This window comes from Astatotilapia calliptera, chromosome 7 (genome assembly GCF_964374335.1).
Source record: "Astatotilapia calliptera chromosome 7, fAstCal68.1, whole genome shotgun sequence".
In the NCBI taxonomy this organism is placed as follows: Eukaryota; Metazoa; Chordata; class Actinopteri; order Cichliformes; family Cichlidae; genus Astatotilapia; species Astatotilapia calliptera.
Genome location: NC_137428.1, coordinates 25,883,066 through 25,894,968, shown reverse-complemented (window position 1 = coordinate 25,894,968; position 11,903 = coordinate 25,883,066). Strand labels below are relative to the sequence as shown.

General features: G+C 38.9%; 1 protein-coding gene across 2 annotated transcripts; it reads left to right on the top strand.

The window, feature by feature from the left end:
- The first annotated feature begins 190 nt into the window (after positions 1-190).
- Positions 191-10,336, top strand: anxa4 (annexin A4). Of its 2 annotated transcripts, none has more exons than XM_026173946.2 (13): positions 191-378; positions 1,419-1,468; positions 2,125-2,212; positions 2,921-3,015; positions 4,955-5,068; positions 5,529-5,619; positions 6,439-6,518; positions 7,298-7,354; positions 7,454-7,547; positions 7,747-7,842; positions 8,207-8,265; positions 9,777-9,899; positions 10,124-10,336. In XM_026173946.2, exons 2-13 carry the CDS (start codon positions 1,460-1,462, stop codon positions 10,178-10,180), a joined length of 963 nt encoding a protein of 320 aa, XP_026029731.1. In that variant the 5' UTR covers positions 191-378; positions 1,419-1,459; the 3' UTR covers positions 10,181-10,336. The 2 variants fall into 2 exon arrangements, with proteins under 2 accessions (XP_026029731.1, XP_080160433.1); XM_080304307.1 differs by having other exon boundaries at positions 234-378; positions 1,419-1,588.
- The last annotated feature ends 1,567 nt before the right edge of the window (positions 10,337-11,903 follow it).

The following is an 11,903-nucleotide window of genomic DNA, read 5'->3' as shown; positions in this document are numbered from 1 at the left end:
CAAAAATAATGTCATTTTATGTTACAATTTACGTTGTGTATGTTCAATTTCATGGAATAAAGTGATTGAAAATAAAAAAAAACATTAGAATATATTTATAATTTACAATAGATTTTACAAGACATAAAATGTACCTGCATATCTCAAAATTTTGACTCTGAGTTATAAGGTAATTTTTTTTTTCTGCAGTGGAACAAAGCAATGCCTTGGCCGACATTCCGCGAACGCACCTCAAAACGCGAACGACCCTGCAAAAAACTGACGTCCGTGGGAGGCGCAAGAAAAACAGCTGGTAGTTATAAGCTGTAGAGTTCGCTGTACTGTGACGATCTACCTTCGTGTCTGACTTCAGGCTCAGTAGTTTTGTCTCCGGGACAGGTAAGCTATACTTTAGCACCGGTCAGTCATTTATTTACGCTGTTTTGCGGTGTGACTTTGTCAGCGTGGAGATTAGGCGGGAGCTCCTCTGTCTATCTGTCTGTAGGGTGTGCCCACTGAGTTTAAGACAAGTTAACTGTAAAGTCTTCTGTTTCCTGACTTTTTAATCGACGCGATGTACTCTTTATATTTCGTATCTAACCACGTCTGAACCATAGATCTATAAGGCATCGATCAATAAGTTTCAGTTTCAAGAATGTCTTTGGCACTATGAGTCGATTTCGTTTTTGAGCTTCAGCTTTTAGTTTATCCTTGTATGTGAATTCACTGACAATTCGCTTGCTCGCTTTCGGAGAATCAGAATGAGCGTGAGCAGCCCAAACAGGTTTACTAACAGGAAAACTATAATCCAGCAGTTGTTAGAACTTTTCCCCTCCATGCACGATCAAGTGCAAGAGTTTACCCTGACAAGCAAGGCATTGGTTTGTTCACGCAAATGAGGATTTCTACATTAGGTTGCACTATTGCGCTTTGGCAACAGCAAGAATCGCATGCCTCATATTTACATTACACACCGCTAAGGTGTGGCCCTAACCCTAAGTGCAGAGTTTAGGCTCCCGTGTTTGAATATCAAATATCTCCACAGACAAATACTGGGAGATTAGTCATGTTATGTATAATTTATGGTAAAAACATTTAATGTGCCGGATCATAAGTGGATGGAAGTGAACAGGGTAAGTTGATCTCCACAGGGATAAAACCAGGTGGGAGTGTACTAGGTTTCCTCTCAGTGAAGTAATTACAGGTGTATCCAAACAAACACGTTTAATGAGATAAGCTCCCGGGAAACCACCACAGATGTAGGACACATGAGAACCTGTGACGAAACGTCGTGTGGTGGAAACCCTCTGTGAGATGATGACCTGTATACAATATTGATCAAAGGTTAACGAAGGCCACATTCAAACCTGTAACATCTTCCTGCCCCTGCAACGTAATAAAGTACTCATTGTGCATTTTTTAAATCTGTTCTTTTGTAGCTTTCAGGACTTCCAGTTTGAAAATCTACACTCTTCCTACAATGGCAGCAGTAAGTCTCTCTCAGCTGCACGTTCATGTGTGAATTTGCATCACCGGTAGGGAGTCACTGCACTTTCGACACAGCATTCAAATTAAAGACAAGTTAAAGGTTCAGCAACCCGTGATAAAGGTAGTTTATTAAATAGTTTTGTTTTGCTTAATTTTTTTGTTTTTATGTTCAATGCAAGTCCCCTAAACAAGATTATAGAGCCCTTACAATTCAATCCTGCTTTTTAAAACTGTAAAATAATCTAACACTCATGAATAGAAGAATAATTATGCATTGTAGCACATATGCCTTTGACTTTAGCATAAATGATCAATAATCAGACATACTTTATTACACATATATTTTTAATTAATTCTGTAAAATGTTTACAAATGCTCATCTGCATATCTTTATTTTTCTACTTATTGAAAAAGATAAAATTTGCGATAGGCAGATAAGCTTCTGAGAAATGGATACTGGCTTTAAAATTGGCTCTTACACAGATGTGTTAAACTAGTTCAAACAAATTGATGTCAAACCCTTCACGTGTACATAGTGAGATTATTTAAAAATGGCATGAATGGGAAAAATGATTGAGTTGTACTTTAAGCTTTGTGTTTACTTATTTAATTTCTGTTTAATAGATTAATAATTGTATTTTTGTCATTTGTAATCAGATCGGAAACCGTGGAACCGTGACTGAAGCTGCTAATTTTAATCCCGACGCAGATGCCCAGAAGCTTAGAGAATCCATGAAAGGAGCTGGTGAGTGATCCAACACCATTGTCACCCACTGACCATCAGCTAAAGATATCCTTAGCCCTCTATGGAGAAAATAAATTCTCCTTGGTCTCGCCCTTCTTCTGAAGGAAAGTTTGAAAACGAATTTCAACATTGCGCAGTGCTCACGCAGTCATGGGGTATCATAGTGTTTCCTTTATAGTCCATTTGATTGGTAATCTTTTACTCTGACAGTGACTAATCTTTAACCTTTGTGTTTTGCAACATTTTCACTCCTGATAAGGAAGGAAATGAGTCTTGCTTATCATGCAGGTTGTAGTAGTAGACTAGCTTTGTCATGGATTATGCTGTTTTAAAGCCAAGCAGGGAGATCCTGTGTAGGTGCTATGTAGATCCCCTCTAACATTCAGCATTTGGTAGTGTTAACAAATTCAGCAAATTCATGGAGAGGAATGTTCAAGCTGTTCGGGTTTGATACTCTAATAATCTTCTCCTGACTCTTGTTTGAGCTCCATTGGAAACAGATGGTTTCTATGGCCATGGGAACAAACAACCTTGTGTTAGGATAATCTCCAGGCCTGCAGCAGTGTCGCCCGACTCTACGGCCTACATAAAATGACCAAACCTATGCTTTTAAATGCATTTCCAGCAAAAGAAATAAATATGGTCCTTTTATTTCAAGATTGACAGCATTTAAGATTACATAACCTGAGTCTATGAAATTTCTTTCAGGCACTAATGAGGCAGCTATCACTGAGATCCTGGCCCACCGTACTATTGCCCAGAGGCAGCGCATCAAAATTGCCTACAAACAAACAGTGGGGAAGGTGAGATGCAGCAAAAGTAGTCCATTCATAACTGAAGATGTGCCTTTGCATCTTAAATACAGTAATAATATATAAATGAGTTTGATGAATGCTGTTGGCAATAACAGCAGATGTGTTGCCTCTTACTCCGCTGTGTACTCTCACTGTCCTTATTTTAGGTGGGGTAAAGTGATAAGGTGCAAGTTAACCTTTAACTGCAAAGCAGAAATGAATAACACTTGCAAATAAAGGCTAATACGGAGAGGGGCTTGTGAGTTTTCTAGAAGAGGAAGGTCTGAGTCAATAAAAAACACAGACTGAACCCACATAGGTGTGTTACCCACTGTCACTTCGGTTGTTTCCTGATTATGGGGCTCAATATATTAACAAAACGGGAAGCTTGAGATCTTTATTGTATTGACATATTAAGATAATATTTATCTCCCTGCACACTGTACACACTGCACATCTGGTACAAAGTCATTAAAAGCAACTGAAAGTTCACTGAGGGGAGCTATGGGAACAGCAGAGTGAGCAGAGTTGTTGCAGTCAGGAAAAGTGAGTCATGTTGCACACGCGGACACCCACACGGGGAGGGGGTGGGGCTGAGTGGAACAAGCTCCTCTTTTCACCAAAACTCTTTCCAAGAACCACACCCTCTAGCGGAGACCCAAATGCTGTTGGAATGAGTGAAGTCATGGTCAACATAAATCCATTTCACTCAAGTGAATGTTGTAGAGAGTCTGTGTTTGTTACACTGACACAGCCTAATAAATTCACTTAAATGGCCTGCATTTGTATAGCGCTTTTCTAGTCCATACACTACATTTACACATTCACCCATTCACACACTGGCGATAGCAAGCTACATTGTAGCCACAGCTGCCCTGCCCTCTGCGCTGACAGAGGTGAGGCTGCCGGATACAGGCGCCACCGGGCCCTCTGACCACCACCAGTATGCAAACATAGGCTTAGTATCTTGCCCAAGGATATTTGGCATGCAGCCAGGATGCAGCCTGGGATCGAACCACCGACCTTCTGATTAGTGGCTGACCTGCTCTGCCACCCGAGCTACAGCCACCCCAAATATTCAACTTGAGTTTTTTTATATCACGACAAATCACAACAACAGTCATCTCAAGGTGATTTATATTCTACTTCCATAGTCAAAGCCCCTATAATAATATGGAGAAAACCTGAGCAATTAGGCGACCCCCTATGAGCAACCACTTGGCAACAGTGGGAAGGGAAAACTCCCTTTTAACAGGAAGAAACCTCGGGCAGAACCAGGTTTAGGGAGGGGCAGCCATCTGCCATGACCGGTTTGGGGTGAGGGGAGGGACAAAAAGACAAAAACACACTGTGGAGGGCAAGAGATTAATAATACCTAATGATTAAACAGAGAGTGAAAAGAGGTGTGTAAAGCTGTCCAGCAGCCTAGTCCTATTGCAGGATAACTAAGGAAGGATTAGATTCACCTGTTCCAACATAACTACATGCTTTATCAAAAAGGAGGTTTTTAACCTAATCTTAAAAGTAGAGACGCTGTAGAGACCTGCATCCAAACTGGAAGCTGGTTCCACAGAAGCAAGACCTGAAAGCTTAAAGCTCTGCCTCCCGGTTTACTTTAAATATCCTGAGAGTGAAGTGCTCTATCGGGATGATACAGTACATAAGCTAGACTCTAATTATTCAACACATTGTATGTGAGGAGAAGGATTTTAAAGTTGATTCTGGATTTAACAGGGAGCCAATGACAAGGAGCCAATATGGGAGAAATGTGCTCTCTTTGTAGACTGTCAGTATTCTTGCTGCAGCATTTTCAATCATTTGAAGGCTTTTCAGAGGGTTTTTAGGACATCATGACAATACTGAATTACAGTAGTCCAGGCTAGAAGTAATAAATGCAGGACTAACTTTAAAACAATAAGAACATTCATCTGTTTCCATCCCCCTTCAGGACCTGGCTGATGATCTGTCCTCAGAGCTGAGTGGGAACTTCAGGAGTGTTGTCCTGGGTCTGCTGATGCTGGCGCCTGTATACGATGCCTACGAGCTGAGAAATGCAATGAAGGTGATTGAAGAGGTTTTTGATAGAGCTGCTAGTCTTTTAGTAATGCGCCTGTATATTTTCCTATTGTCCCCAAGGTCAACATGTATTATCTGTGTATGCCAAGTCTGTTATTTTTATGTCACACAAATTATCATTTATGTTCACAGTCTTTGAATGACACACCTCGGTTGCTGTTATTTACATACTGTAGTTTATTTTGAGCTAATCCTGCACACAGTATCAGCCCTCTGCTGTTTTACAAATATGTATTAATCCGTAGCTCAACTTATATACATGTATACTTAAACAGTTGCACTGTTTATAACAGTGTGAAGTGATTTGGGGAAAATATTGAAGAAATTTGCTTGGGACTGGCAACCTCAGGAAGTGGTATTATGTGACAATAACAAATATATTGAATACCGCCAGCCTTTTCCTTTAATTCCCAATGTGCAGCTTACGGAATACTGATTTATTACAGGGGGCTGGAACCGAAGAGGCTTGTCTCATCGATATCCTCGCCTCAAGGTCAAACGAGGAAGTAAAAGTCATCAACGACGTCTACAAGAAAGGTAACAGTGTCACCTCGTCAGGTCTCCCTACCAGCTGGTACCAATGATATATGATATTATGTAGCACCAACAAAACTCTGTGTTTTGTTAGGAGTTGCAATGACCTCCTTTATTAGAAAACACTGGATGCTGTAAATTATTCATAAAAGCCACTGCTGCTCTCTGTGTGGCGGTTTATTGTTGCTGAATTGTTCCTCTGTGGGTGAAATGAGAGTAGCTGGAAAGTATTTATAAAGTGGTTTTCAGTAACCTTGCCTTGAGTGATTTGTCTGCTTTGTTGTGTTTTTCTATAGAGCATAACAGTTGGAAATTTTAGATTAAAAAGAATGAATATTAACTGAACGTGAATGTCAATATTTGGCTTCCGAATCTGTTTTTTTAGTTTTGTTTTGTTTGAATCTCATAGAAATCTGGATTATGGCTCCCTTTTAAGCCTGCAGTAAATATTATTCTTCCCACGAGCTGTTGTTCATAATGTAGAAATCTGAGAATCTACTATATTACTTATGTCTAACACGCCTCCTGCGGTATAAGCTATCGACAAGAATCCTCCAGAGTGCTCAGTCTTGATCTACTGTATGGCTAATATTTACATGAGAAGCTGTTATTAGTGCTGACGGTAGTTTGACACATTTAATGACTGACTGAACTAGTTGAGCAAGTAGCAACTTAACAGCATCTTTCCTACGAGTACTAACAACCAACAGAGCCTAATGTACATTTAGTGAACTGCATGTTTAGTGGTAAGTGTAATTTTAAAATAAAAACTAAAAGAGTACAATGTCACATGATTTTATGTCTTTTTTTTATTAATGGCAGAATATGAGAAGAAACTGGAAGATGCTGTAACTGGGGATACATCTGGAATGTTTCAAAGGGTTTTGGTCTCTTTACTCACGGTGAGCAAACTTTGACCCACAACCTTTTTTATAGTGTTATTCAGTGTGCGAAACACTGGCCAGAGACGCAAAAGTAGACAAGCAATTATACCGTCCAGACCAACTGAAGTTTCTAATATTTCTAATGCTTATCTGAACTTCACTGTATCTCCAAACCGTGTTACAAAAAAACAAAACAAAAAAAAAGTCATTTGTTGAACATTTTCTGATGTAAGTGCCCTAAATCCTCATCCAGCAAACCGCTGTTCTATTCCAGTTTGTTTACAAAGCTTTAATCAGACGTCTGATCATTTACAAAGCTGACATAAGTGAATATTTATCTATTTTGCATTTTTATTAAACTGTGTTAATCCAAAGAACGGACACTGTTTGACAGCTTTAAGTTAAAATTCATAGAAAATAAACAACAGAAAAATAAATTCGGCTTGTTTTAAAATTTAGAACCTTTAGCATCTTAGCAATCAAAAAAGTAAGGAAACCCAAACATTTTGGACTTTAGTGTGATATTTGCATGCAGCATCGCAAATACTACCATTGTCAAATGGAACAAAGTCAAGCTGTGTAGATTATAAGTATGAAGTATTAACCTCCTGGTATTTACTAGCAGGTTCAGCCGTACTTGTAAAATGTCAGTTGGACCTTTATCGAATATCTATTCTTCAGGGAAGAGGAAGAATGAGCCACTTCTGCATAATAAAATAACCAGTTAATATTACTTTTTTCTGTTGCTTAATCTTGTACGCACGTTCTCTTGAGCTGACGCATCTCCTGTTTTGCAGGCTGGACGGGATGAAAGCACCAATGTGGACGAGGCCCAGGCTATTCAAGATGCCAAGGTAAAGGTTCAGGTCATAAGGGAAAAGTGGTGTATTTAACTCGCCTGTTACACAGGCGTAGAGACTGGTTGATAAACAATTTTATGTCTGTGATTATAGGAAATCTATGAGGCTGGTGAGGCTCGATGGGGCACAGATGAGGTTAAATTCCTCACAGTGCTTTGTGTGAGGAACCGAAACCATCTGCTGCGAGGTACTATAAGTGCTTGGTGTCATGTGAAAATACTTTGCATTGCCTTACTTCCTTAAATTGGCCACCAAAGGAATTTCAGTTAATGATTATATCAAATTTATGACCAAAATCACTTGTTAAATCACATAATCTTTTAATTAGTGAGTCATCAGGTCACTATTGGCAACTTCCTTATGAATCACGTTATGTCCCACTCCAGTGTTTCAGGAGTATCAGAAGATTTCTGGGAGAGACATTGAGGAGAGCATCAAGAGGGAGATGTCTGGCTGCCTGGAAGACGTCTTTCTGGCTATAGGTGTGTCTTTTCAGTTACGTGATCCTTCAGATGAAGTCTAAGATACACGTGGGTTCAAATTAGCACAGAAAATAAATAAATAAGCAAGCTTACAATATTTGCTGCTGATTTACCAGGTGGTCTGTATAAAGTTTATTGCAGAAACACAAAAATACACTGATCAGTTGACACTAAATATTTAAAAATGCACAAAATGAGGAATTGCAGGTCGACTTAAGGCCTACTCTTCAGTCACAAGAGATCAAATAAATGCTGCTGTTCACAATATTTTTTTAATATATTAACCAAGTAGAATAAATTGTTTTTCTGCATCATACACTACGATTTGCATCTCATGTGCAGTGATTTGTTTTCTACTTTGCAGTGAAATGCATCAGGAACAAGCCGGCTTTTTTTGCTGAGCGATTATACAAATCAATGAAGGTAAATATTTCATGCAGTAATACATAGCTACTTTTCTTTCTTCCACTTCCAGTTCTATCATAAAACAACCACAAATATAAAGAATTACTTCCATTAAGTGCTACTGTATGCAAAAGCCTCCTGTCACCCCTCATTTCTGTATATTTTGCTAGGAAAATGGGAAATGGATTCAGAGATTTATTCAAATGTGTTCAAACATACATGGAAATACAGCATATAAGGCAAAAACAGAGCTTGTGCAATTATAATGAGCCTGCAAATTCAATATTTGGTATGACAACCTTTATGCTTCAACACAGCCTGAACTCTCTCAGACAGTTTTTTTTGTAATTTCTTTAAAAAGTCTGCAAGTATAGTTCAACTCTGGATGTTGTCTGTCTTTTTTCCTGTTCTCTGCTTCATTAATGTTGAAGTTGGACCTCACCATTAATGGCTTCTTGACAGCTATTGAGCTCATTTCTGATGAGGGTATGGCAGACAATAGATTGATCAGCTGAAGGGCGGGATGTATCTTTCAGGTCCTGTGGCACATGGCCCACTATGGTATATAAAACACTTTTGTTTACCTATGTACCTATGTTTTTCCTTCTTCAAACAGCACTTGTCTAACATTCACACACTCTAAAGAATGCATCAGGGGAAACTTGGAGTTCAATATCTTTCCCAAAAATATTTAGCCATACAGACATGCATCAAACCACCGACCACTCAGTTGGTAGACGACACCCTCTACTTCCTGAGATGCAGCCAGCCTTGCATCAGGTCTTTGTTGGATTTTTTTTTTTTAATTTCTTAAGGACATGACTTTCAGATACTGTTGATCTGATGTAGATGGTTTCTTAAGCCTGCCACTTTTTCTTTTGTTCTCACAGTTTCTTCCAAATTTTTAAGGACACGCTGCACGGCATGCTGAGATTTGCCCAGGTTTCAGCTAATAGCACCTTGTTGGTACAAAAATACAATTTCACGCCTGTCAAATGTTGTTATTTTTGACATTACTATTATTATTATGTTTTTGTAGGTTCAAATAAAAGAAAAGGAGCAAATTGTGTTTTTTGGAACAAACACATTTTTTGTGACAGGCTGTTACTGTAGCCTGTCACAAAATGCCTAAAGACAACAATTTAAACTTGGTTCTTTGCTAAGCTTCCCTTAGATTTTTTTTATGCTTCTATAATTCATAATTTAGTGTTAAATGGTTTGAACAAACAAGCAAACAAAAAACATCCCTGTGAAAGTGGAAATGAGTGGAAAAATCAACCATTGTCCAAAGGAAAAAATCTGAAAGACCTTCAGAGAGCCTGAATAATGATTGCTCAAAACTACTTTGTACAAGGAAGTCAGGCTTCTTGTAGGTAGATATAAAAATAAAAGTGGCTCAAGATTTTTGCACAGCACTGTATGCCATAATATATTATGAATTAGGCCAAAAAGAAATCAGTCCGAGGCTGTTATAGTCTGCGGCAGAGTCCAGTGCAGTACAAATACAGTTTTTGTTTCTCTCTTTCCAGGGCCTGGGCACTACAGACAGTGTCCTTATCCGGATAATGGTAGCCAGGGCTGAGATTGACATGTTGGACATTAAAGCACAGTTCCTGAAGATGTATGGAAAAACTCTACACTCCTTCATCAAGGTGAGGCACCGAAGAAAGGAGACGGTAACGCCCTTTCGTCAGCAAAAGCTTTGCAATACATCAGCTGGGGTGTAATATATGCACTTCTGACTTTATGTAATGTCCTTATGTTGTTTTGAAATGTTGCAAGACAATATTTAAGATAATTTTGGGGGGGTTCAGAAGCCTTGAAGTTGTAAAAATATGTTCTAATTTTTCCTTTTTACCCCCCACCCCCCCCGTAGGGAGACACATCTGGTGACTACCGCAAAATCCTGCTCGAGCTCTGTGGAGGCGAGTAAAGAAAATCTCACTCCAACATTCAGCCATGCGTTTACTCTGGAATCTACAATATTGGCTTTTTTTTATTACAGTTTGTTCATCTGTGCTTTTTACATTTCACTGTGCCTTATTTGACGCTTTCTAAAAACAATTAAACCAAAGATCAGTGACCTGTGCAGAGATTTCTGTTTTTTCTTTTCCTTGTTGTTGATGCTGTGTTAAGGATTTATTAATTGCATTATAGAGGGTGAAATTTATATGCTTTCCACATAAAAGCAACACAAAGATGGATGTTGTTGGCATCTAGCTGTTTTTACAGTGCAGCATTTTCATTACCATCTAGTCAATGAAGTCCATTTGTTTAATTGGTAGCAGTTCCTCATTTGCTAAGTCAGCCCTTTATCATTTGATTCAATTACTTAACAAGATGCTATCTTGATTTGGGAGGCAGTACATGCTCTAATCAGGTTATCGGGAATGTCACATAAAGTATAAACTTACAGCTCAGTGTCTGAACAATAGGCCCAGGTAATGCTGTAGTGTGCAGTGGTCAAGGTGAACACTAGGTGGAACCAAAACAACTCCAAATAGGAGCTGTGGGCCCATAAAAGTCAAGCCAATGAAGAGGCCTCTTTAAACTTCCATTCTCAGCTGCAAAAAGAAAAATGCCTGAAAAATGCCCCATTGCTTACTTCATTTATGACCTCATGGTCTCAGTCACTAGTTTCAGTTCTTCTTCAGTGAAGCAAGACGTTCATTTTCTTACATTTTGGTCACTTCTAATGCAAAATGGATGAAAAAGCAGAGTATGCTTTATGGCGGTCCTAGTGAGTGATCAGTGTACAAAACGAGAATGCACTGGTCTCCAGATCCATGACATCCTGACATCCATATTTTCTGTAATGTTTGTTTGCTCCCTGGACAATCTGGTGGCATGTTCAACCGTATAAGTGGGCTCCTTGCTATTTTATCTGGCCTGTTTTTATAGCTTGAAACCATTTAAGAAGGAATAAACAAGGCGTTTTCAAGGCTGTCTTGAAGTTTTAGAGGCCCCAAAAGGCTGCTGTGTTGTTTAGCCCTGCATAGGTATCGTGCAGTTATCGAGTTTGTGCCCCTTTATTGATCTCGGTCTTATTACAGGTGTGTAAATTCTTTAAAACATTTTAAATTTGTAATGTCATTTTCTGCCTTATCGCATTGTTATATATATATTGTGATGCAAAAGCTTTCAAAGAAATCATTTTGTTTTATTGCGTTCAGTTTAATCCTTTTTACAAGCACCTTTGGTAAATTCTATTCACAAGACAGAAAGAGGATTTGGTATTTCACTGTGTACTGTAATATATGAGCTAATCAAGGTAAACATTATAAAAGACCTCTTAGAAAGAATGACTCGACAGGACATATGTTACTACAGCAAAAAACAACTAGACAAGGTGACAATAAGTCGATACAGCAAACACAAGCGACGACATTTTATATCTCGAGGAATGCACCGATAGCAAGGTCACACACGGAGGTCATTTCTTTATATTTACTTCAACACATTAAGAATTATCCTTAAATAGTCCTGTGTAAGGTGAATGAACACAGCACTGCAGATGTACCAGACAGCACAAGAGAAATAGCAGCAAAGCAAGAAAACCTCCAGCAAACCGTATGTAATGCATACTGTGCACTCAGCCCTCTGCTGACATAAGTGGGCGGTAAGCTGAGACAGAAGATCATTATCAACAATATGGA